Raw genomic sequence first — 27,953 nt, 5'->3', positions numbered from 1 at the left:
CTAAATCCACCCGTGAGTGGAGAGACAGCTAAATCCACCCATGAGTGGAGAGACAGCTAAATCCACCCGTGAGTGGAGAGACAGCTAAATCCACCCGTGAGTGGAGAGACAGCTGAAGCCACCCATGAGTGGAGAGACAGCTGAAGCCACCCGTGAGTGGAGAGACAGCTAAATCCACCCGTGAGTGGAGAGACAGCTAAATCCACCCGTGAGTGGAGAGACAGCTGAATCCACCTGTGAGTGGAGAGGCAGCTGAATCCACCCGTGAGTGGAGAGACAGCTAAATCCACCCGTGAGTGGAGAGACAGCTAAATCCACCTGTGAGTGGAGAGACAGCTAAATCCACCCGTGAGTGGAGAGACAGCTAAATCCACCCGTGAGTGGAGAGGCAGCTGAATCCACCCGTGAGTGGAGAGACAGCTAAATCCACCCGTGAGTGGAGAGACAGCTAAATCCACCCGTGAGTGGAGAGACAGCTGAAGCCACCTGTGAGTGGAGAGACAGCTGAAGCCACCCGTGAGTGGAGAGACAGCTAAATCCACCTGTGAGTGGAGAGACAGCTAAATCAACCCGTGAGTGGAGAGACAGCTGAAGCCACCCGTGAGTGGAGAGACAGCTGAAGCCACCCGCGAGTGGAGAGACAGCTAAATCCACCCGTGAGTGGAGAGACAGCTAAATCCACCCGTGAGTGGAGAGACAGCTAAATCCACCCGTGAGTGGAGAGACAGCTAAATCCACCCGTGAGTGGAGAGACAGCTGAAGCCACCCGTGAGTGGAGAGACAGCTGAAGCCACCTGTGAGTGGAGAGACAGCTGAAGCCACCCATGAGTGGAGAGACAGCTAAATCCACCCATGAGTGGAGACACAGCTGAAGCCACCCGTGAGTGGAGAGACAGCTAAATCAACCCGTGAGTGGAGAGACAGCTGAAGCCACCCGTGAGTGGAGAGACAGCTAAATCCACCCGTGAGTGGAGAGACAGCTAAATCCACCCGTGAGTGGAGAGACAGCTAAATCCACCCGTGAGTGGAGAGACAGCTAAAGCCACCCGTGAGTGGAGAGACAGCTAAAGCCACCCGTGAGTGGAGAGACAGCTAAATCCACCCGTGAGTGGAGAGACAGCTGAAGCCACCCGTGAGTGGAGAGACAGCTAAATCCACTCGTGAGTGGAGAGACAGCTAAATCCACCCGTGAGTGGAGAGACAGCTAAATCCACCCGTGAGTGGAGAGACAGCTAAATCCACCCGTGAGTGGAGAGACAGCTAAATCCACCCGTGAGTGGAGAGACAGCTGAAGCCACCCGTGAGTGGAGAGACAGCTGAAGCCACCCGTGAGTGGAGAGACAGCTAAATCCACCCGTGAGTGGAGAGACAGCTAAATCCACCCGTGAGTGGAGAGACAGCTAAATCCACCTGTGAGTGGAGAGACAGCTGAAGCCACCCGTGAGTGGAGAGATAGCTGAAGCCACCCGTGAGTGGAGAGACAGCTAAATCCACCTGTGAGTGGAGAGACAGCTGAAGCCACCCATGAGTGGAGAGACAGCTAAATCCACCCATGAGTGGAGAGACAGCTGAAGCCACCCGTGAGTGGAGAGACAGCTGAAGCCACCCGTGAGTGGAGAGACAGCTAAATCCACCTGTGAGTGGAGAGACAGCTGAAGCCACCCGTGAGTGGAGAGACAGCTAAATCCACCCGTGAGTGGAGAGACAGCTGAATCCACCCGTGAGTGGAGAGACAGCTAAATCCACCCGTGAGTGGAGAGACAGCTAAAGCCACCCGTGAATGGAGAGACAGCTGAAGCCACCCGTGAGTGGAGAGACAGCTGAAGCCACCCGTGAGTGGAGAGACAGCTAAATCCACCCGTGAGTGGAGAGACAGCTGAAGCCACCCGTGAGTGGAGACAGCTAAATCCACCCGTGAGTGGAGAGACAGCTGAAGCCACCCGTGAGTGGAGAGACAGCTAAATCCACCCGTGAGTGGAGAGACAGCTGAAGCCACCCGTGAGTGGAGAGACAGCTAAATCCACCCGTGAGTGGAGAGACAGCTAAATCCACCCGTGAGTGGAGAGACAGCTGAAGCCACCCGTGAGTGGAGAGACAGCTAAATCCACCTGTGAGTGGAGAGACAGCTGAAGCCACCCGTGAGTGGAGAGACAGCTTTAATGAGAGATGGTGAGAAGCAAGTGCTGCGTGTGACTTCCTTCCTGTCTGTGATTTTCCTACCAACACCAAGTCGGCCTGTGTGCACAACACCGAGGTGCCTCGGCGGGCGGCTGCAGCTGCAGGCACACATCATGGCGGTGGGACGACTGGCGAGGACCGTCCACGGCACTAACAACACATGTCAGCTATAACACAACGACTTCACGGATACCAAATCCCGTTCTCTTTGCGTCCCTTCTCACCAGTTTAACCAGACTGAAATGGACGTCCCACTCTGTGTGAGTGTGTGTCTGCGTCGCTGTGTGGAACAGGAACATGCAACAGGACATCCAAAATGGCTGCCTTCCACCACGCGCAGCTGCTATGTGCGCGCGGGTTTGTTCTTGAGCGTGACGACTAAGTGACTCATGTCATTGACATTTGTGTGACTCAGCAGGGATCAGCATCTATATAATTGCATACCGCACACACTCATTACACATCAACACCTGCACGCAGACACACACACACACAGACACACGCAGACACACACACACACAGACACACGCAGACACACACACACACAGACACACGCAGACACACACACACAGACACACACACACAGGCACACACACACACACACACATGCACACAGACAAGCACACAGACAAGCACACACACACACACGCACACGCACACAGACAAGCACACACGCACACACACACACACATATGCGCGCGTCCCAGTCCTGTCAGTATCGTTGCGGTGCTGCTCGACTAGGCCGGCTGGGGCAGGGCCCGGCTCTGCTCCAGGCTCCACTTGTAGCTTCATGGACCTTGTTCCTTTGCCACAAGCGTCCTGTATTGCTGCGTCAAACGATTAAACGCAACTCACCAGCCTCAGCCAGCCCGAGACACTGCAAGATACGCCTTTATTCAGCCGTCAGTATTCAGCAAGCAGGCTCCACAGCGAACATCTCGGCTTACTGCCAAGTGGCTGGGAGAGGAAAACGTCTACTGGCCAGACAGTCTCTGCCAGCCAAACACATAAACTGCTTTTTACGATTGCTATTTGCTATTATTAATATTTGGCATGTCATCTTGGTGTCATATGCAGTTCTCCATCAATATTACAGCAGTGTGCAGTAATAACAGCAGTAACACTAGCAGATTCACCTCCAATGTGACATGTGATGTAATAAATTCAGATTCCCTTTAATGTGACATGTGATGTAATAAATTCAGTTTCCCTTTAATGTGACAGGTGATGTAATAAATTCAGATTCCCCTTTAATGTGACAGGTGATGTAATAAATTCAGATTCCCTTTAATGTGACATGTGATGTAATAAATTCAGATTCCCCTTTAATGTGACAGGTGATGTAATAAATTCAGATTCCCCTTTAATGTGACATGTGATGTAATAAATTCAGATTCCCTCTAATGTGACAGGTGATGTAATAAATTCAGATTCCCCTTTAATGTGACAGGTGATGTAATAAATTCAGATTCCCTTTAATGTCACATGTGATGTAATAAATTCAGATTCCCCTCTAATGTGACAGGTGATGTAATAAATTCAGATTCCCTTTAATGTGACATGTGATGTAATAAATCCAGATTCCCCTTTAATGTGACAGGTGATGTAATACTTTCAGATTCCCCTTTAATGTGACATGTGATGTAATAAATTCAGATTCCCCTTCAATGTGACATGTGATGTAATAAATTCAGATTCCCCTTCAATGTGACATGTGATGTAATAAATTCAGATTCCCCTTTAATGTGACATGTGATGTAATAAATTCAGATTCCCCTTTAATGTGAGATGTGATTTCCCTCTAATGTGACATGTGATGTAATAAATTCAGATTCCCCTTTAATGTGACATGTGATGTAATAAATTCAGATTCACCTTTAATGTGACATGTGATGTAATAAGTTCAGATTCCCCTTTAATGTCACATGTGATGTAATAAATTAAGATTCCCCTTTAATGTGACATGTGATGTAATAAATTCAGATTCCCCTTTAATGTGACGTGTGATGTAATAAATACAGATTCCCCTCTAATGTGACATGTGATGTAATAAATTCAGATTTCCCTCTAATGTGACATGTGATGTAATAAATTAAGATTCCCCTTTGATGTGACAGGTGATGTAATAAATTCAGAATCCCCTCTAATGTGACATGTGATGTAATAAATTAAGATTCCCCTTTAATGTGACATGTGATGTAATAAATTCAGATCCCCCTTTAATGTGACAGGTGATGTAATAAATTCAGATTCCCTTTAATATGACAGGTGATGTAATAAATTCAGATTCCCCTTTGATGTGACAGGTGATGTAATAAATTCAGAATCCCCTCTAATGTGACATGTGCTGTAATAAATTCAGATTCCCCTTTAATGTGACATGTGATGTAATAAATTCAGATTCCCTTTAATGTGACAGGTGATGTAATAAATTCAGATTCCCTTTAATGTGACGTGTGATGTAATAAATTCAGATTCCCTTTAATGTGACAGGTGATGTAATAAATTCAGATTCCCCTTTAATGTGACATGTGATGTAATAAATTCAGATTCCTTTAATGTCACATGTGATGTAATAAATTCAGATTCCCTTTAATGTAACATGTGATGTAATAAATTCAGATTCCCCTCTAATGTGACAGGTGATGTAATAAATTCAGATTCACCTTTAATGTGACAGGTGATGTAATAAATTCAGATTCCCCTTTAATGTGACATGTGATGTAATAAATTCAGATTCCCTTTAATGTCACATGAGATGTAATAAATTCAGATTTCCTTTAATGTGACATGTGATGTAATAAATTCAGATTCCCCTCTAATGTGACATGTGATGTAACAAATTCAGATTCCCCTCTAAAGTGACATGTGATGTAATAAATTCAGATTCCCTTTAATGTCACATGTGATGTAATAAATTCAGATTCCCTTTAATGTGACATGTGATGTAATAAATTCAGATTCCCCTCTAATGTGACATGTGATGTAACAAATTCAGATTCACATTTAATGTGACAGGTGATGTAATAAATTCAGATTCCCCTCTAATTTGACATGTGATGTAATAAATTCAGATTCCCCTCTAACGTGACATGTGATGTAATAAATTCATATTCACCTTTAGTGTGACAGGTGATGTAATAAATTCAGATTCCCCTCTAATGTGACATGTGATGTAATAAATTCAGATTCCCCTTTAATGTGACATGTGATGTAATATTTTCAGATTCCCTTTAATGTGACATGTGATGTAATAAATTCAGATTCCCCTTTAATGTGACAGGTGATGTAATAAATTCAGATTCCCCTCTAATGTGACATGTACTGTAATAAATTCAGATTCCCCTTTAATGTGACATGTGATGTAATAAATTCAGATTCCCTTTAATGTGACAGGTGATGTAATAAATTCAGATTCCCTTTAATGTGACATGTGATGTAATAAATTCAGATTCCCTTTAATGTGACAGGTGATGTAATACATTCAGATTCCCCTTTAATGTGACATGTGATGTAATAAATTCAGATTCCTTTAATGTCACATGTGATGTAATAAATTCAGATTCCCTTTAATGTAACATGTGATGTAATAAATTCAGATTCCCCTCTAATGTGACAGGTGATGTAATAAATTCAGATTCCCCTCTAATGTGACAGGTGATGTAATAAATTCAGATTCCCCTCTAATGTGACAGGTGATGTAATAAATTCAGATTCCCCTTTAATGTGACATGTGATGTAATAAATTCAGACTCCCCTTTAATGTGACATGTGATGTAATAAATTCAGATTCCCCTCTAATGTGACAGGTGATGTAATAAATTCAGATTCACCTTTAATGTGACAGGTGATGTAATAAATTCAGATTCCCCTTTAATGTGACATGTGATGTAATAAATTCAGATTCCCTTTAATGTCACATGTGATGTAATAAATTCAGATTCCCTTTAATGTGACATGTGATGTAATAAATTCAGATTCCCCTCTAATGTGACATGTGATGTAACAAATTCAGATTCCCCTCTAAAGTGACATGTGATGTAATAAATTCAGATTCCCTTTAATGTCACATGTGATGTAATAAATTCAGATTCCCTTTAATGTGACATGTGATGTAATAAATTCAGATTCCCTTTAATGTGACATGTGATGTAATAAATTCAGATTCCCTTTAATGTGACATGTGATGTAATAAATTCAGATTCCCTTTAATGTCACATGTGATGTAATAAATTCAGATTCCCTTTTAATGTGACATGTGATGTAATAAATTCAGATTCCCTTTAATGTCACATGAGATGTAATAAATTCAGATTTCCTTTAATGTGACATGTGATGTAATAAATTCAGATTCCCCTCTAATGTGACATGTGATGTAACAAATTCAGATTCCCCTCTAAAGTGACATGTGATGTAATAAATTCAGATTCCCTTTAATGTCACATGTGATGTAATAAATTCAGATTCCCTTTAATGTGACATGTGATGTAATAAATTCAGATTCCCCTCTAATGTGACATGTGATGTAACAAATTCAGATTCACATTTAATGTGACAGGTGATGTAATAAATTCAGATTCCCCTCTAATTTGACATGTGATGTAATAAATTCAGATTCCCCTCTAACGTGACATGTGATGTAATAAATTCATATTCACCTTTAGTGTGACAGGTGATGTAATAAATTCAGATTCCCCTCTAATGTGACATGTGATGTAATAAATTCAGATTCCCCTTTAATGTGACATGTGATGTAATATTTTCAGATTCCCTTTAATGTGACATGTGATGTAATAAATTCAGATTCCCCTTTAATGTGACAGGTGATGTAATAAATTCAGATTCCCCTCTAATGTGACATGTACTGTAATAAATTCAGATTCCCCTTTAATGTGACATGTGATGTAATAAATTCAGATTCCCTTTAATGTGACAGGTGATGTAATAAATTCAGATTCCCTTTAATGTGACATGTGATGTAATAAATTCAGATTCCCTTTAATGTGACAGGTGATGTAATACATTCAGATTCCCCTTTAATGTGACATGTGATGTAATAAATTCAGATTCCTTTAATGTCACATGTGATGTAATAAATTCAGATTCCCTTTAATGTAACATGTGATGTAATAAATTCAGATTCCCCTCTAATGTGACAGGTGATGTAATAAATTCAGATTCCCCTCTAATGTGACAGGTGATGTAATAAATTCAGATTCCCCTCTAATGTGACAGGTGATGTAATAAATTCAGATTCCCCTTTAATGTGACATGTGATGTAATAAATTCAGACTCCCCTTTAATGTGACATGTGATGTAATAAATTCAGATTCCCCTCTAATGTGACAGGTGATGTAATAAATTCAGATTCACCTTTAATGTGACAGGTGATGTAATAAATTCAGATTCCCCTTTAATGTGACATGTGATGTAATAAATTCAGATTCCCTTTAATGTCACATGTGATGTAATAAATTCAGATTCCCTTTAATGTGACATGTGATGTAATAAATTCAGATTCCCCTCTAATGTGACATGTGATGTAACAAATTCAGATTCCCCTCTAAAGTGACATGTGATGTAATAAATTCAGATTCCCTTTAATGTCACATGTGATGTAATAAATTCAGATTCCCTTTAATGTGACATGTGATGTAATAAATTCAGATTCCCTTTAATGTGACATGTGATGTAATAAATTCAGATTCCCTTTAATGTGACATGTGATGTAATAAATTCAGATTCCCTTTAATGTCACATGTGATGTAATAAATTCAGATTCCCTTTAATGTGACATGTGATGTAATAAATTCAGATTCCCTTTAATGTGACATGTGATGTAATAAATTCAGATTCCCCTCTAATGTTACATGTGATGTAACAAATTCAGATTCGCATTTAATGTGACAGGTGATGTAATAAATTCAGATTCCCCTCTAATGTGACATGTGATGTAATAAATTCAGATTCCCCTCTAATGTGACATGTGATGTAATAAATTCATATTCACCTTTAATGTGACAGGTGATGTAATAAATTCAGATTCACCTTTAATGTGACATGTGATGTAATAAATTCAGATTCCCCTCTAATGTGACAGGTGATGTAATAAATTCAGATTCACCTTTAATGTGACAGGTGATGTAATAAATTCAGATTCCCCTTTAATGTGACATGTGATGTAATAAATTCAGATTCCCTTTAATGTCACATGTGATGTAATAAATTCAGATTCCCTTTAATGTGACATGTGATGTAATAAATTCAGATTCCCCTCTAATGTGACATGTGATGTAACAAATTCAGATTCCCCTCTAAAGTGACATGTGATGTAATAAATTCAGATTCCCTTTAATGTGACATGTGATGTAATAAGTTCATATTCCCCTTTAATGTGACATGTGATGTAATAAATTCAGATTCCCTTTAATGTGACATGTGATGTAATAAATTCAGATTCCCTTTAATGTGACATGTGATGTAATAAATTCAGATTCCCTTTAATGTCACATGTGATGTAATAAATTCAGATTCCCTTTAATGTCACATGTGATGTAATAAATTCAGATTCCCTTTAATGTGACATGTGATGTAATAAATTCAGATTCCCCTCTAATGTTACATGTGATGTAACAAATTCAGATTCGCATTTAATGTGACAGGTGATGTAATAAATTCAGATTCCCCTCTAATGTGACATGTGATGTAATAAATTCAGATTCCCCTCTAATGTGACATGTGATGTAATAAATTCATATTCACCTTTAATGTGACAGGTGATGTAATAAATTCAGATTCACCTTTAATGTGACATGTGATGTAATAAATTCAGATTCCCTCTAATGTGACAGGTGATGTAATAAATTCATATTCACCTTTAATGTGACAGGTGATGTAATAAATTCAGATTCACCTTTAATGTGACATGCGATGTAATAAATTCAGATTCCCCTTTAATGTGATATGCGATGTAATAAATTCAGATTCCCCTTTAATGTGACAGGTGATGTAATAAATTCACATTTACCTTTAAGTGCAAGAACGAATTTATTAAGGAGTTTGAGAATAAAAAAATCATAAAGACAGTGGGGCATCAGGGTATCGTTATGGTCTATTCCGTTGCCTACCAACATGGGGATCGCCAGTTCAAATCCCAGCGTTACCTCAAGCTTGGTTGGGCGTCTCTACAGACACAATTGGCTGTGTCTGTGGGTGGGAAGCCGGATGTGGGTATGTGTCCTGGTCGCTGCGCCAACGCCTCCTCTGGTCAGTTGGGGCGCCTGTTCGGGGGGGAGGAGGAACTGGGGACAATAGTGTGATCCTCCCACGCACTACGTCCCCCTGGTGAAACTCCTCACTGTCAGGTGAATCGAAGCGGCTGGTAACTCCACATCTATGGGAGGAGGCATGTGGTAGTCTGCAGCCCTCCCCGGATCGGCAGAGGGGGTGGAGCAGAGACCGGGACGGCTCGGAAGAGTGGGGTAACTGGCCATTTACAATTAGGGAGAAAAGGGGGGAAAATCCACACAAAATAGTACGAGTAACAAGTGCAGAGTCATGGTAATACGTTTTATCCAGTAGCGCCCGCTCAGTCTTCAGACAGCTCCCCCTCAAAGTGGTGTTCCTCCTTTTCGTCTCCTGCTCAAAGACAGTGTTGGCGGATGAGACGAGGAGGGAATTCGCGCGCCAGCCACGGCAGCAGTGGCTTCTATGGCCTCAAGTTCGCCTGTTGTCTTTTTCGTCCCCGGGGACTCCATTCCCGCAGTCCATCTCCTCAAGTTCGCCTGTTGTCTTTTTCGTCCCCGGGGACTCCACTCCCGCAGTCCATCTCCTCAAGTTCGCCTGTTGTCTTTTTCGTCCCCGGGGACTCCACTCCCGCAGTCCATCTCCTCAAGTTCGCCTGTTGTCTTTTTCGTCCCCGGGGACTCCACTCCCGCAGTCCATCTCCTCAAGTTCGCCTGTTGTCTTTTTCGTCCCTGGGGACTCCACTCCCGCAGTCCATCTCCTCAAGTTCGCCTGTTGTCTTTTTCGTCCCCGGGGACTCCACTCCCGCAGTCCATCTCCTCAAGTTCGCCTGTTGTCTTTTTCGTCCCTGGGGACTCCACTCCCGCAGTCCATGTCCTCAAGTTCGCCTGTTGTCTTTTTCGTCCCCGGTGACTCCACTCCCGCAGTCCATGTCCTCAAGTTCGCCTGTTGTCTTTTTCGTCCCCGGGGACTCCACTCCCGCAGTCCATCTCCTCAAGTTCGCCTGTTGTCTTTTTCGTCCCCGGGGACTCCACTCCCGCAGTCCATGTCCTCAAGTTCGCCTGTTGTCTTTTTCGTCCCCGGGGACTCCACTCCCGCAGTCCATCTCCTCAAGTTCGCCTGTTGTCTTTTTCGTCCCCGGGGACTCCACTCCCGCAGTCCATGTCCTCACTGCTGAGCTTGTTTCAGCTGCCCGCATGGCAACTAATACCCCAAACACTGTCACTAAAAACCGTACTACACACGACACGCAACACCTGCGCTCGACGCACGACACACAGCACGACGTCTAGCAGACTGCAGTGACGGCAAACCAGCAGCTTTCTTCAACACGTGTAGGAAACGCATTTCTTCCTACCGGCCAGAGTGGCGGGTGGTCTCCATAACTTACTCGCCACAGACTAAATTTACCCGCATTTGGTGACTGGCGAGTGTTACTTTTGGACCCTGTCAGCAAGTGGTAGTTACTGGTTTCAAGGATGACAGTAGTTCTTTGTACACACACTTTTCAAACTAGGAAATACACTCGGTCTATGTCTTTCGTCTGATGTGCACGCATCTGTTTCACAACGAAACAGCTGCGACATCCAGCTGGAGATCATTATGACACCATCAAAAATAAACAAAAATGTGTTCTACCTTGAAGAACTAATTACATAATCCATTCATCTTCCTCACCGTGGTCCTAGGTGGAGGGCAATGGAGGCTGTAACCTCCCAACCAGCAATGGGTAGAAGGCAAAGAGACGCCATCACAAGGCCCTAAAACACAACTCCTATCTCTAGGCAATTAAGAGTGTCTCATTAACAGTGTCTAATTAAGAGTGTCTCATTAAGGGTGTCTAAATAAGAGTGTCTCATTAAGAGTGTCTCATCTAGAATGTCTAATTAAGAGTGTCTCATTAAGGGTGTCTAAATAAGAGTGTCTCATTAAGAGTGTCTTATATTTAGTGTCTAATTAAGAGTGTCTAATTAAGAGTGTCTCATTAAGGGTGTCTAAATAAAAGTGTCTCATTTAGTGTCTCATTTAGAGTGTCCGATTAAGAGTCTCATTTAGAGTTTCTCATTAAGTGTCTTGTTTAGTGTCCAATTAAGAGTGTCCCATTTAGAGTGTCTCATTAAGAGTGTCGCATTTAGAGTGTTTTATTTAGTGTCTGATTAAGAGTGTCTCATTTAGAGTGTCTTATTTAGTGTCTCATTAAGAGTGTCCCATTGAGAGTGTCTTATTAAGAGTGTCTATGTGCTTTATGATGTGTCTTTGAAACACTGCAGGGCATTAGGTCTTGACCAATAAAACTAGACCCCTATCTTTTACAATAGGGGACCATCTATATCTCAAGTTCTGAGACACATTTCATTTGCATTTAATATTTAGGAACACTGCTCAATTATTATACATATTGCCATTTTCACAGTAAAAGGCCTTTTTCTGCTTTGCCGATGGTTGCACCTATGTGCTGTTCACTACCATGAGGTTTCTGTGCTACCTGCTGTAAATACTAGTACTGCAGATGTAAGAATTTGAACCAGTGATTGGCAGACTTTCTTTGTGAGATGGGGACAAAGGGATTTCGACAGGCCACTGTTGCTGACAGAATGACATCATTGAGTATTATGTCGTCAGTGCTGCCATCTTAGCACATCAAATGATCGTATTCTAAAATGACAGCGTGAATGCTCTCCACTATAATTTAAACCGTCTGAGGGAGGCCTGGGACCTGTAGGAGCCTCACATAAACATGGAGGGAGGGGAGGGTTCATGCATACTCAACGCAGGCTGGAGAAGAACTCAACATTCCCTTTGGTGTGGACCAAGATGGTGGACCACTAAGCTACCATTGTGCTGACCAATAAATTTGATAATTTAACTACTCTTAAGCTAATTACTGCACGATAAAGCATCAGTGATTATTCATGAGTCCCTTAACAGACCTAATCCTCTTATAACCAACATCAGTTCCATTTCATTCTTCCTGACCACCAATGGTGATGCTTTAGCACCAGATCTTCTCCATCTTGCGCATGTGCAGACTGAGTCTTTGTACCACTGAAATCACCTGTGACCAGAGATGATGTATGGGGGCCACTCCCCCCTATAAATGACCCCCGTCATCACCACAATCTGCTCCTTCTATCTTCTCGCTCACATACTGCACATTATGACAAGAGTAGTAATCACTGAGTTATACGCCATCCACATGCTCCGATGTACAAAAATACCAGACAGTGCGTGACAGCTGACTGTCAATAGTGCTTCAGCTCTCCTGGTTGAATTTATTATGAGACAATGTTGCATTTCATGGACAAAATGATAATCACAGTGCTACAGACGATTCTTTTGAAAACCTGCAATTCTATGGTACAGTAAAATGAGATTTTGTGGCTCATACGTGCTTTCCTTTACACTGAAAATGAAAACATTAATTTTCATATTTTACTTTTGATAGGGGGGTTAGTAGGGCAAACGTGTGTGAAGACTTGCAGCAGGCAGAGACTAGCATTCATAGCTCTATGTACAAACCCCAATTCCAATGAAGTTGGGACGTTGTGTAAAAAGTGAATAAAAACAGAATACAATGATTTGCAAATCTTTTTCCACCTCTATTCAATTGAATACACTAAAAGACAAGATATTTAATGTTCAAACTGATAAACTTTATTGTTTTTTGCAAATATTCACTCATTTTGAATTTTGATGCCTGCAACACGTTCCCAAGAAGCTGGGACAGGGGTAACAAAAGACTGGGAAAGTTGAGGAATGCTCAAAAAACACCTGTATGGAACATTCCACAGGTGAACAGGTTAACTGGAAACAGGTGAGTGTCATGATTGGGTATAAAAGGAGCATCCCCGAAAGGCTCAGTCGTTCACAAGCAAGGATGGGGCGAGGTTCACCACTTTGTGAACAACTGCCTGAGCAAATAGTCCAACAGTTTAAGAACAACGTTTCTCAACGTCCAACTGCAAGGAGTTTAGGGATTTCATCATCTACAGTCCATAATATCATCACAAGATTCAGAGAATCCCGAGAAATCTCTGCACGTAAGCGGCAAGGCCCAAAACCAACATTGATTGTCCGTGACCTTCGACCCCTCAGGCAGCACTGCATTAAAAACCGACATCATTGTGGAAAGGATATTACCAGGTGGGCTCAGGAACACTTGGGAAAACCATCATCAGTTAACACAGTTGGTCGCTACATCTACAAGTGCAAGTTAAAACTCTACCATGCAAAGCCAAAGCCAGATATCAACACCACCCAGAAACGCTGCCCGCCGGCTTCTCTGGCCCGAGCTCATCTGAGATGGACTGACGCCAAGTGGACAAGTGTGCTGTGGTCTGACGAGTCCACATTTCACATTGTTTTTGGAAATCATGGACGTCGTGTCCTCCAGGCTAAAGAGGAAAAGGACCATCCAGATTGTTATCAGCCCAAAGTCCAAAAGCCAGCATCTGTGATGGTATGGGGGGGGGTGTTAGTGCCCATGGCATCATGGGTAGCTTGCACATCTGTGAAGGCACCATTAATGCTGAAAGGTCCATACAGGTTTTGGAGCAACATTTGCTGCCATCCAAGCGACGTCTTTTTCAGGGACTTCCCTGCTTATTTCAGCAAGACAATACCAAGCCACATTCTGCACGTGTTACACCAGCGGGGCTTCGTAGTAAAAGAGTGCGGGTACTGGACTGGCCTGCCTGCCTGCAGTCCAGACCTGCCTGCAGTCCAGACCTGTCGCCCATTGAAAATGTGTGGCACATTATGAAGCGCAAAATACGACAATGGAGACCCCGGACTGCTGAGCAACTGAAGTCGTACATCAAGCAAGACTGGGAAAGAATTCCACCTACAAAGCTTCAACAATTAGTGTCCTCAGTTCCCAAACGCTTACTGAGTGTTGTTAAAAGGAAAGGTGGTGTAACACAGTGGTGAACATGCCCCTGTCCCAGCTTCTTTGGAACGTGTTGCAGGCATCAAATTCAAAATGAGTGAATATTTGCAAAAAACAATAAAGTTTATCAGTTTGAACATTAAATATCTTGTCTTTGTAGTGTATTCAATTGAATATAGGTCGAAGAGGATTTGCACATCATTGTATTCTGTTTTTATTCACGTTTTACACAACGTCCCAACTTCATTGGAACTGGGGTTTGTAGTAATAGCACAATGCTGACAGCGCACAGCGATTTGTAATGTGTAGCATTAGCATTGTGTAGCAACATAGCATGGTGCCGACAGCGTCTCTGCTGAGCTAACTGCATATAGCAACATCACACAGTTCTGTCAGTGTCTCTGCTGAAACCCAGCTTCCATTACGCAGTGATTAGTATTGTTTAACACTAGCATTAGATAATCAGCTCATGTGGACAGGTTGCACTGGCTCACACATGGCCAGACTGCCTCCTCTATGCTTTTCTACCAGTTCCACTGACACTGGTGACCTTGTACTGAATCCAACAGGACAGCCACTGCCTACAACTTGTGGCCCCAAACTGGCCAGGAGGACCATGGTTGCCCATGCTACTCAGGCTCCTTAATAGAATGCCATGGCACCTTCAGTGGAGGAGGACCTCTTTTCATAGAAGGAGGGTTGGTACCCTGATGGTTCAGTGCTCCAGCAAAAATGGTGACTACTCCATTTTGAATAGATCGACTGGATTACTATAATACATTGCAATTACAAGTATCAGCATTAAGTTAAACCAAGTGCCAATCTTCAGGATTGGAACTTGAAGAAAAGGTCTTTATGTCAATGATAATGAGGCTTAGGAACATTTTTTGTTTAGGTTGTTGTTTCATACAACATCAAGTTCAAGTACATACATTTCTGAATGAAATTCATTGTGTTTGAGCAAGAGATGTTGGTTTGTTTGCCAATTCAACCTTGAGGTTTGCCAATAAATTATAAAATTAATGTGCATGTCTGCAGGCTACTGTGATCCATTTTAACATCCTGCAGACAATCACATTTTGGATTAGCTTCTGGCTGCATTTCTGACTCAAGAAAACAGTAGCATAGCAGCAAGGAGAGAGGTCCATACTACAGCTTGGGTAAACAAACAGATAACACGTTATCAAAGATGCAACAAAACAATAAAAGTAGTGCACCGAGTAATTAACAGTCCAACGCTCACATGAGATTAAACGCACATACACACACACATAAACATCCCAAAAGATAGCCTACCTGCCAGGCTTGTTGATGTACTTTTGAAGTCGAGCCTTGACTTCATCGTAGGTGAGGAAAGCCATGTAACCTGGGTGAGTTACTGCCAGGAAATTCCAGTTCCTCAGAATTGATCCCCATGGCTGGAGGGACAGAGAAATGGGGTTATGATGCAGTTATACACAAGCATCTTCAAATACAAAAAGACAAAGTCCTAATCCCAATGTCCATCCATCCATTATCCAAATCGCTTATCCTGCTCTCAGGGTCGCGGGATGCTGGAGCCTATCCCAGCAGCCACTGGGCGGGCAGGCAGGGAGACACCCTGGACAGGCCACTAGGCCATCACAGGGCCCACACACTTCTTGTTGAAAATATGACTTAGGGGCTTTCATCTTTTTCAGCTGTACTTGTCAATTCAAAATAGTAGATGGCTAGTTATGCATTATTCATTTTTTTATATACATTCATTAGCAGAAATTCCACTGCAGACTGATGCACATTAGGGGCATTGGGTAAGGTTTCCTCTTTCCAAATCTTCCACAACCTGTAACACAATATTAGCCAATAAAACAAAGCCATTGGTAAAGAGGTGAAAGTCATCATTTGATACTGCTTAGACATTTGATTGTTACACATTGCTTGAAAAACACTGCTTTGCTCTCTAACAATGACACATTCTGACGTGTCATTTTTTACTTGAAGTTCTTTTTACATTTGGCAATGCAGGAGTCAAGAAGGGGAAATATATCCCTTATGATACGAACAGTCAACCACAATAGATTTTGTAATTCGAGTCACAAGCCATTTTTTCCTTATTGTTTACATTACTAATAGTGATAGCTACTTTGTTGCATGCATGCCTAGATGTTTTTCATGACATCAGTTGTAAAGAATGAAGAGACTGAGGCTCAACTTCAAAAGGAGGAGTGGGTGTGATTCATTATCACGACATGAACTCACTCACCCGCCACTAACCCCAATCTTGAATCCTAAAAAAATTTTAAATGTAGAAAGGTCAACAACCCGGGACATCTTACATACAAGATTTAAAGCAATCATTTAGAAATTCAGCACACATCCTCCTCTATGGTATAATGGGTAGAAATGTGGTTTTCCTAAGCCCTAAAATAGGAGGCTGAAGCTATTTTTAAGGGGCAAGGGGCAATGTGGTGCAGGGCTGGTATTTTTTTGTCAGTTTGTCCAAGCTCTATGTAATGCCTCCTGACCATAAAAGAAGTTCTAACCAGCAGAGCTGCTTACTAGCTGGAAATCATTAGGAGTACTTAGTCTTGGATGTCTTGATGCATGCTCAATAATCCAGGTAAGAAAATCAAATAAGGTTGCATCAGTTCATCTGGATACAATGTTTACTGACAGATACAGTGCATCCGGAAAGTATTCACACCCCTTCACTTTCCCCACATTTTGTTATGTTACAGCCTTATTCCAAAATGGACTAAATTCCTTTTTTTCCCTCATCAATCTACACACAATACCCCATAATGACAAAGTGAAAAAGGTTTTGTAGAAATTTTTGCAAATTTATTAAAAATAAAAACTGAAATATTTCATGTACATAAGCATTCACACCCTTTGCTATGACACTCAAAATTGAGTTCAGGTTCATCCTGTTTCCACTGATCATCCTTGAGATGTTTTTACATCTTGATTGGAGTCCACCTCTAGTAAATTCAATCGATTGGACATGATTTGGAAAGGCACACACATGTCTATATAAGGTCCCACTGTTGACAGTGCATGTCAGAGCGGAAACCAAGCCATGAAGTCAAAGGAATTGTCTGTGGACCTCCGAGGCAGGATTGTATCAAGGCACAGATCTGGGGAAGTGTGCGAAAAAATTTCTACAGCTTTGAAGGTCCCGAAGAGCACAGTGGTCTCCATCATTCATAAATGGAAGAAGTTTGGATCCACCAGGACTCTTCTAGAGCTGGCTGCCCAGCCAAACTGAGTAATCGGGGGAGAAGGGCCTTGGTCAGGGAGGTGACCAAGAACCCGATGGTCACTCTGACAGAGCTCCAGCATTCCTCTGTGGAGATGGGAGAACCTTCCAGAAGGACAACCATCTCTGCAGCACTCCACCAATCAGGCCTTTATGGTAGAGTGGCCAGACGGAAGCCTCTGCTCAGTAAAAGGCACATGACAGCCCGCTTGGAGTTTGCCAGAAAGCACCTAAAGGACTCTCAGACCATGAGAAACAAGATTCTCTGGTCTGATGAAACCAAGATTGAACTCTTTGGCCTGAATGCCAAACATCACGTCTGGAGGAAACCAGGCACCTCTCATCACCTTGCTAATACCATCCCTACAGTAAAGCATGGTGGTGGCAGCATCATGCTGTGGGGATGTTCTTCAGCGGCAGGAACTGAGAGACTAGTCAGGATCGAGGGAAAGATGAATGGAGCAAAGTACAGAGAGATCCTTGATGAAAACCTGCTCCAGAGCGCTCAGGACCTCAGACTGGGGCGAAGGCTTACCTTTCAACACGACAACGACCCTAAGCACACAGCCAAGACAATGAAGGAGTGGCTTCGGGACAAGTCTGTGAATGTCCTTGAGTGGCCCAGCCAGAGCCCAGACTTGAACCCCATTGAACATCTCTGGAAAGACCTGAAAATAGCTGTGCAGCGACGCTCCCCATCTAACCTTACAGAGCTCGAGAGGATCTGCAGAGAAGAATGGGAGAAATACCCCAAATACAGGTGTGCCAAGCTTGTAGCTTCATACCCAAGAAGACTTGAGGCTGTAATCGCTGCCAAGGGTGCCTCAACCAAGTACTGAGTAAAGGGTGTGAATATTTATGTACATGCAATATTTCAGTTTTTTATTTTTAATAAATTTGCAAACATTTCTACAAAACCTTTTTCGCTTTGTCATTATGGGGTATTGTGTTTAGATTGATGAGAGAAAAAAGGAATTTAATTCATTTTGGAATAAGGCTGTAACATAACAAAATGTGGGGAAAGTGAAGGGGTGTGAATACTTTCCGGATGCACTGTATGTTTCATCACTCAGCTAAGTGACCTCTTCACTACCAACATGGGGATTGCTGTTTTGAATCCCGTGTTACCGCCTGCTTGGTTGGGCGTCCCTGCAGTCACAATTGGTTGTGTCTGCGAGTGGGAAGCCGGATGTGTGGATGTGTCCTGGTCGCTGCACTAGCGCCTCCTTTGGTCAGTCGAGGTGTCTGTTCAAGGGGGAAGGGGGAACTGGGGGGAAATAGCGTGACCCTCCCATGAGCTAAGTCCCCCTTAGTCTGTGAGCCAGGGCCCCAAATTCGGGCCACCGGTACCATCTGGGGGGAATAATTCTCATGCGGATTTTTGGCAAGGTGTACACCCCTAGTACTAGAAAATATGTGATAACCTTGCAGCAGTGGTAGCTTTATGTGTGTTATCACTTGATTTGTAACCCCATGCGAAAACACACTTTTCAAAACAATAATAAGGCATTCTATTTCCAACTGATGGTTCTCTCTTATTATTGACCCTATCTCTTTGAAAATTGGTGGGAATATAGCTCAGACTATATATTCTTCAGAAAATTTGTTAAAACTGGCATGTCTACATGTTATCTAGTGACAACATAGCGACTGTACATTACATAAACTGTACCACAAAAGTTTCCTCTGTACATAACCTAAAGATCGACTATGATGTTTACTACATAAATTTGAAGGGAATGTATTATGCAATTCAATAAACTAAATATAGTGTAAGAATGAGGCATAGGATAACTGTTATATCACCATTTATACATACATTACTATCAAGTTTGCAGCAGGTGCTTTTTTCATGAGCAATGTTAATGTGATTTTTTTTTTAAATCCCTATGGCCGGCAATGTCACCAACTCACTCACTCATTCATTCAGTCACTGATACATTCAGTCACTCACACTCTGCCCCATAGTGGCACCCCACAAGCATTAGGTCAATGTCAATCACACTTCCATACAACGTCATCACATGGCCAAGCTAGCCACCTCGGGACCATAGTATGAACAGGTAGGAAAACACTGCATTAGGCTGACATTTTATTGACATTGTGGACAATGTTTATAGGATGGCATGTTTTTCCATTTGTACAACAATCACAAAATTGTCACAGAAGCTCTAAAGTATAGCATAGCAATGCTAATACTAACTGTTTCATTTTCATGAGCTTTGTGGAAGCCCAGTTCATTTTATGCAAAAATGCTTCATATCTATGATACTACTGTGTGTCCTTGTTTCTGTTTAAGGTATTGTGGTAGTGGGATAGTCTTACACAACAGAGTAGAGAGATGAATAGAGAAGGTTTAGATCTGGATTAGCTGAATCACTTTGCTTCAGAATGGAGAGCCATAAGCAAAATGAACATATTATGAAACAGTGTATCATATACCAGAAAACATCCAAAGAAGATGACGACCATTTAGTCAGTCCTCAAGACTATGAATCCTAGAAAACATTACTTGAAGCAGCCCAAGTCCAAGTGAGGAACCATGCCCCTATTTTAGACGTTACTAAAGAATTTGGAGAAAACAAAATCCCAAGAATCTACTATCACTGAAAATGCCGAAGCCGCTTCACCATGAAGAAATTCTTAGCAGCTCTGAAAAAGAAAGCTACAGAAAGCATTACTGATGAAACTGGTGAGAATACCTGTACGTCAAAGAGGCCAAGTAGGAGATCTTCATCTTCTGAAGCAAGGGTACATGGTCAAATCTGTATTTTTTGTAATAAGGTGAAGTTTCTGAAGGGCTCCAGGTCACATGAAAAGCTTACACAAGCTGTACAACTCAGAGCTGACCAAACACTATGAGAATGTGCAACCGAAAAAGGAGATGAAAAGATTCTAGCAGTAACAATCAGACATAGTTGCTGCAGAGGCCCACTATCATGTTTCATGCTATAAGGACTATAACAGAATGAAGGAAAAGAAACCTGAGTACAAAGAGAATGACGAAGAAACAGATGGGGATGAATTGTATAAAAGGATTGAAAGGGAATCCTATAAAGAACTTTTCAAGTATATCAGAACTGACATCATACCCAACAAGATGATTGTACAAGTCACGTCTTTAGTCACCTAACTTGAATCTTTCATGCAATCTGGTGGAGTCACACTCCTGCAAGATTTTACAAGGAAGCACAAAAACTTGAATGTGAGTTGGGCAATGTATTAGATATATTTCCAGACGACAAAGGAAGATTGTTGATGGTTCCTCAGAGTGTATCATTAAAAGATGTTGTCTTGGAAAATCAAACTCTACAGAGGGAACTCAAAGTTTGGAAGGCCAAGTCAAACAATTTCAACATGATCATAGATCAGACTTCATCACATATCAGATCAATCATTAGACAGGAGATGCCTGTGACTCCCTGGCCTTTCCATCCATCTGATGTGACAGATGGTGCTCATATCTCCAAACCAGATCAATTAGAATGGCTTCTTGTTGGAATGCTCACTGGAAACTGACACCAAGATTCAAACACAAAGGGTCATTGCTTTGGTTCAGTCATTTGGTCAGGACACTATATAGATATGCTATGACATGTGGTCGACATAAACCACCAAAGCACCTTCTAATTCCTTATGCAGTAAAAACACTGACAGGTAACACTGAGCTCATCCAAACATTGAACAAGCTTGGGCATGGGGTGTCTTACTCCCAACTTGAAGAGAATGACACTGCACTGTCTTCAAAAGCTAGCAACAGCCTCCAACCAGAGAGTTGTCCAGCCTCCATCAAGCCTCACGTGTTCACCAATCTTGCATGGGACAATATTGATAGACTTGAGGAAACTCTCACTGGAGAGGGTACATCACATAGAGTCAGTGGCATTGAGATACAGGCCAAAGTCTATGGACCAAATCTGCCAAGAGCTGGGCTTCCACACATTGAGAACCTGAAGCAGAGATCAGTCACCACTGAATCAATCAATCAATCAGATTTTATTTGAATAGCACGTTTCATTCAGACAAATGTAACACAAAGTGTTTCACACAACAAAACAATGAAATCAATAAAATCTCCCCCCTCACAAAAAATAAATAAACACAAGTACTGGAAAATTTTATTAAAGTACAAACAAGTTTAAGACTGAGTTAGTAAAATAAATAAAAGTGCCATAAATAGCAAAATATATAAACACACACGCACACACACACACACACACACACACACACACACACACACACACACACACACACACACACACACACACACACACACACACTATGAATTTAGCTGTAGGCTGTTTTAAAAAGTAAGGTTTTGAACCTGCTTTTAAATGTGTCCAGTGTGGGGGCCTCTCTCAGGTCCTCAGGCAGGGCATTCCATCTACTTGGGGCGTAAAGAGAAAATGCACCTTCCCCTGCTCTAGACCTGCACGAGGGATGGTTAAAAGACCACTGCCATTGGACCTGAGAGTTCTTGCTGGTTTATAAGGAATTAACATATCTTTTATATAGTGTGGTGCAAGGCCATTTAGCGCTTTGTATACAATTAAAAGAATTTTAAAATCAATTCTAGTTTTAACAGGGAGCCAATGCAGAGATCTAGGAACAGGTGTAATGCGCTCATACTTTTCAGGTCTGGTGAGAACACGTGCTGCTGCATTTTTAATTAACTGTAGCTGGTGCACAACTGATTTTGGGAGGCCGGTGAATAGTCCATTGCAGTAGTCTAGTCTACTTGTTATAAAAGCATGGATTATTTTTCACAGTCTGTTATTGATAGAACACCCCTTAGTTTTGAAATGTTTTTAAGATGGTAGAAGGCTGATCTTGTGAGATGATTGATGATGTGGCTCTTAAAATTTAGATCACTGTCTATGATTACACCAAGATTTCGAGCTTCACCTTTGCACTCCAGAGACAGAGAGCTGAGATGAGCTGCAATTCTCTGTCTCCGAGTCTTTGCACCAAAAACAAGTATTTCTGTCTTGTCTTTGTTCAGTTGCAAAAAGTTATCTGACATCCATAAAGTAATATCATCAATACACTGAATTAGGGAACGTATGGGAGCTAGGTCATCAGAAGATAGGGATATGTACAGTTGTGAATCATCTGCATAATTATGGTAATTCATTTTGTGTGTCTGTATAACGTGCAAGTGGGAGCATATAGAGATTGAATAGTAGTGGTCCAAAAATCAAACCTTGGTGTACCCCACACATTATACCCACTTTGTCCGAGGAAAAGTCTCAAATAGACACAAAGAACTGCCTGTCCTGAAGGTATGTTCTAAACCAGTTGAGACAGGGCCAGAAAGGCCGACCCATTTTTCTAATCTCTCTAGCAAAATGTCATGATCAACAGTGTCGAAGGCAGCACTGAGATCCAGGAGCACAAGAACAGACAATTTATTAGAATCAGTGTTCATATGCAGATCGTTCACAACTTTGATAAGTGCTGTTTCTGTGCTATGGTGAGATTGAAAACCTGATTGACAAATGCCTAGAAGGTTGTTAGATATTAAATAGTTATTAACTCGAGAATAAACTGTTTTTTCAAGGATTTAGCTGAGGAATGGTGAGTTGGAGATGGTCGTGTAGTTGGCAATAACTGTCGCATCAAGATTACTCTTCTTCAGAAGTGGTTTAACGACAGCTGTCTTAAGTCCTGCAGGAAATATACCTGCCTGAAGAGAGTAGCTGATAATTTCTAAAACGTCATGTGCTAAGCAATTAAAAACATTTTTAAAAAATTTGGTAGGGAGAGGATCCAAGCAGCAGGTGGACGACCTGAGCTGCCTAATAATATTGTCTAGACTTATAAGGTCTAGAGTGTCAAAGTGAGACATGGTGCCAGGGATATTTCTGGAGAACTGGAGGGTAGGTTCATTACTGGATCTTGAGGCACTAATGTTCTGTCTAATGGCAATAATTGTGTTATTGAAGAATGTAGCGAATTGCTCACATTTTTCAGTGGACAGTATCTCTGATGGGTTTGGAGATGGTGGATTAATAAATTGGTCAATAGCAGAGAAAAGCACTTTACTATTGTTAATATTTTCATTAATGATTTTAGAGAAAAAAGACTGTCTGGCCTGTTTAATTTTTTTGCTGTACTTGTTCAGTCTGTCCTTGTAAATGTCACGGTGAACCTGAAGTTTAGTCTTTCTCCACTGTCGTTCTGCTTGGCGACAGTCTCTCTTAAGCTGCCTAACAACCACTCCATTTCTCCAGGGGGCTTTTTGTTTTTCTATGTTTTTAGTTTTAACAGGTGCAATGTTGTCAAAGATATTTCGTATTTTTGAGTTGAAGTCATTCACAAGATCCTCAGTTTGTGATGACATGAACGGTGACAACTCATTTATGGTTTTCTGGAAGGTTTTAATTGTGTTATTATCAATGAAGTGTTTTTTGATCATTCGAGTGCTCTTCTGTTGTACATGAAGAGCAGACACATCAAAAAATATACAACAGTGATCAGAGATAGCAACATCCATGACACAGGGTACCGTAATATTAAGTCCTTTTGATATGACTAAGTCTAGAATATGTCCCTTATTGTGGGTGGGTCCGGAAACATGCTGAGTGAGAGTAAATGCCTCCCGTAAGCTAATTAGGTTTCTAGCATCAGGGTCTGTTTGATTGTCAACATGAACATTAAAATCACCCAGGATGATGAAATAATCATAATCAGTGGAAACCATAGACAGTAGCTCCGAAAATTCTTCAAGAAAGCCATGTTTAGATTTTGGTGGCCGATAGACAGTAATTATTAAAATCGTAGCAGTACAATGTATAGTAAGGTGTTCAAAAGACAGCAGCTATTCCACCGCCTTTCTTATCAGATCTGGTGGTATGGATGAATTTGAAGCCAGGAGGTGCAGTCTCAATAAGTGCGACTGCGCCATTTCTATCCAGCCAGGTCTTGGTCAATAGGGTCAAGTCTAGGTTATAGGTACTTATAAGATCATTAACTAAAAGTGACTTATTAGTTAAATCAAATCAAATCAATTTTATTTGTAAAGCCCAATATCACAAATTACATATTTGCCTCAGTGGGCTTAACAGCAACAGTTAGCGACCTGACGTTTAATAAAGCCATTTTTATTGTCTGAGGTGCCTGGCTTTGTGGTGGACTGATAACTGAAGTCCGAACTGGAAACAAATTGTTTAGCTCCCTGTATGTTACAGGGAGATTACGGGGTCTGTGTCTATGGTTTTATTACAGGAATGATTATTACAGGAATTAGTATGGCAGAGTGACAGTCATTGGTATGATGGATCGAACTCACCAAAGGACCTGAATAAGTATGGTTTGCAATGGAACCAAAATTGAAACCACTCTGCTCCTGTGGGCGTCAGTTAGTGTCAGAACTGTCCGCACCTGTGTGTGGGCACCAAACGTTATTGTCGATAGCACAAATATGAGAGTTGAAGACAATGGAATAAAACACGTTTGCAAGCCAGCATTCGTGAGCCTGCTGGATTTGGATGGAGTCCATCACGTTTAAAAATAGAAGAGCGCTCCCAAAACAGATTAAAATTGTCAATAAAACCAAATTGTAAACCAGAGCACTGCGACTGAAGCCAGATGTGAAGCTGCAAAAGTCTGCTAAAACGACAAATGCCACGGCCAAAAGTGGGAAGTGTGCCAGAGATAAAAACTTCCTTCTTACTAAGTTTTAAAAGGTTAAAAATATGCACAAAATCCGATTTTAAAAGCTCTGACTGCTGCCGTGGAATATCATTTGTGCCAACGTGAACGACAATGTTCTCAACAGAGGTATATTGGGAGAGCAGACTAGGAAGTTCTACCGGAAGGTCATTTACCTTGGCACCTGGAAAGCAGTGTGTTGCAGCTCTGTTCGACCCGATGTCCCCGATGATAGAATCACCCACAATCACAACAGAAGGTGGCTGTGGAATGGGTGCAGTAGAAGAGCGCACCCGACCATCATACACCGGTCGATGGGGGCTCCCAGCTAGTGTGGGGGAAAGAGCACCAGGGGGGATGCCATCAGTGGCCAGTTTAGAGCCGGCAGAGTGTTTGGACACTGCCTCCTACAACAACCTACGTTGAACAGATGAGGTTTCTTTTTGGGATTCGGGGTAGTGAGCAGTAGCCAATGGTGAGCATTCCGCTCCTGGATGCGACGCACTGGTCAGCGGAGGGAAATCTTCGTTGTACAGAATGTTAAATCCATTTGCTGAAAGGTCAGGAGCAGCAGCCAAGGAAGGACAGCCAGCCGGATCAGGATATACTGGGGGAGTTGGGCAGGTCAGATTTTTCCCGGATTTGACATTTATTTCCAAGCTGGAAAGCCTTATTTGAAAGCGGTTGGAGGCGGTGTTTAGCCAGGCGGTTTTTACAGTTCTTAAAATGGACCCAAGGCTCTGGGATGGATGGCGTTGAGCAAACTTGGGTCTTAGGTTTTGTTCCAAGGCTGAGCCACACGTCCTCCCCCAGGGTAGAGAGGCCTGTAGAGTGGATCGCTTCACCTCCAGACCACGGAATAGTGGTATCATTGTCCTGGGTCGACGCTGTATGGTCTGGGGGGCAGAATGGGCTGGCGCCCCTCTGATTGCTCAGGAGAGAGAGGTGTTTTGATGGCCACATGGATCTATCATCCATGGGAACTCCCTGAGTTCAGCCTGCAGCCGGGTAACATCAGTCTCCAATTGTGCAATGGTAGGATGGCAGTCCACACACACGGCCATGTTTGTTGTCCGGCAATTAGCAAGCAAATTGGAATAAGACTCCATAAAAATGCAAAAAGCTTAAAATCCTCAAATAAAAAGCGACCGGCTAGCCTAGCCACCAGGCTAAAAATGAACCTAGTTAAGCTGGCAGCAGTCAAAATTAAGATCCGAACGTCCAATATAAAAAAATATTTATACCGTATTAAAATATATAGGTAAAACAACCAGGATCTAAAAGTGTAGCGTAAAATTGTGGCCAAAAACTAGACAAAAAACGTCAATTCACGACGGAGCCTCTACAACGCAGACGGTTCACGCCGATGCATGCGTATACAAGACCTCACAGGGAGCAACGCAGAAGTCATGAGACCTCTCTGCAGACCTCTCTCTGAAGACCAAGAACTGGAAGTATATGTAGCAGGTGACCGTGTGGGCCCACAGCCTCTCCCAACCAGGGAACACTGTATTGAGGATACCAAGGAAGCTGCTCTTCTTGCCTGCAAGAAGAACCTGGTGTGGACACTTGCAAGGTAGGCAGATCCAGAGAATCAGACAATCCCAAGCTGGACTGGTTTTAATATCAGCACCAGGGACCAAGAACAAATCTCACAAGATATTGTTGGGTATCTGCCAACCATCAATTTACCAGCCACAGAGTTGACCACAGTGTTTGAAAACCTGAACCAATTAGAGCTAATCAGGAAAGAACTGGTTCTAGAAACAATTGTGGTAGTCATGGATCAAGCACTCTATGCAAAAGCCACTGAAATTACCTGGAAGCACAAAGAACGCTTCGCCAACATTCTTCTGAGAATGGGAACATTCCATACTATATGCAATGCCTTAGCCATCCTAGCAAAGTGATTTCGGGATGCTGGTCTAAAGGACATATGCATAGAGGCTGGAATTATCGCAGAGGGGTCCATCAATGGAGTTCTTGATGGTAAACACTATAATCGTGTTGTCAGGGTCCACAAGTACATCTATGAAGCACTGATGAGACTTGCATGGGCAGAGTTCACACCGTGGGTTGAGGACAATGCTCCAGAGAGGAGAGGGATGATCAAATCATGCTTAGACAATGTGAAAGACATGACCAGTGACTTGAACCAAGAGAAGCTGAACAATCTGCTGCAAAGTCCACTCTTAGCTGAGCTGATAACCCTGTGGACAGACTTTCTGGAACACCTCCGTCACAACAACAGAGAGCTTTCCATATCCTGGATGTCATACGTTGACATGGTAGAGGACGTAGTACTTGGCCTGCATACTTCTCGTGAGGGAGACTGGAAGTTGCACCTCCATGCTATAAGAACCACGATCCCATGGTGCTTTGCCTATAAGCTGAATTATGCCAGGTACCTGATCCCTTACTTTGTTCAGATGACAAACCTCCGAGGGAAGAATCCCTCAGGGGGCGCTGGTGAGCAGTAACATGTGAGGACGTCTTTAGATTGAGCTCCTGATCAGGGCGAACTTTTCATTAATATTTTAACTTTTCAGATCAAACACAGATAAATTAGGTTTAACACACACGACACTTCACCGCTAGCACACCGGACTCACAACCCTGTACTTGCATATCGATCATCTAGAAGACGCAATGGGCAAAAACAAATCCAGCAGTGACCAGGCCGCTAAAGCCTCGGGCTCTGTGAAAGCCCCGGACGAGGAGTCTACAGACCTATCTGGGGTGATGGCTGCC

General features: G+C 42.4%; 1 protein-coding gene across 1 annotated transcript in view; it reads right to left on the bottom strand.

Annotated features, from left to right (window-relative positions):
- Positions 1-27,953, bottom strand: part of cblb (Cbl proto-oncogene B, E3 ubiquitin protein ligase) — a 182,187-nt gene that overhangs the window by 102,765 nt on the left and 51,469 nt on the right. The window contains exon 6 of the mRNA XM_056285166.1: positions 15,608-15,729. Coding sequence (XP_056141141.1) covers positions 15,608-15,729 — 122 coding nt within the window. The remainder of the gene's footprint in view (positions 1-15,607; positions 15,730-27,953) is intronic.

The sequence above is a fragment of the Lampris incognitus genome, chromosome 8, assembly GCF_029633865.1.
Source record: "Lampris incognitus isolate fLamInc1 chromosome 8, fLamInc1.hap2, whole genome shotgun sequence".
Taxonomy (NCBI): domain Eukaryota; kingdom Metazoa; phylum Chordata; class Actinopteri; order Lampriformes; family Lampridae; genus Lampris; species Lampris incognitus.
This window is presented reverse-complemented; position numbering and strand designations above follow the sequence as displayed.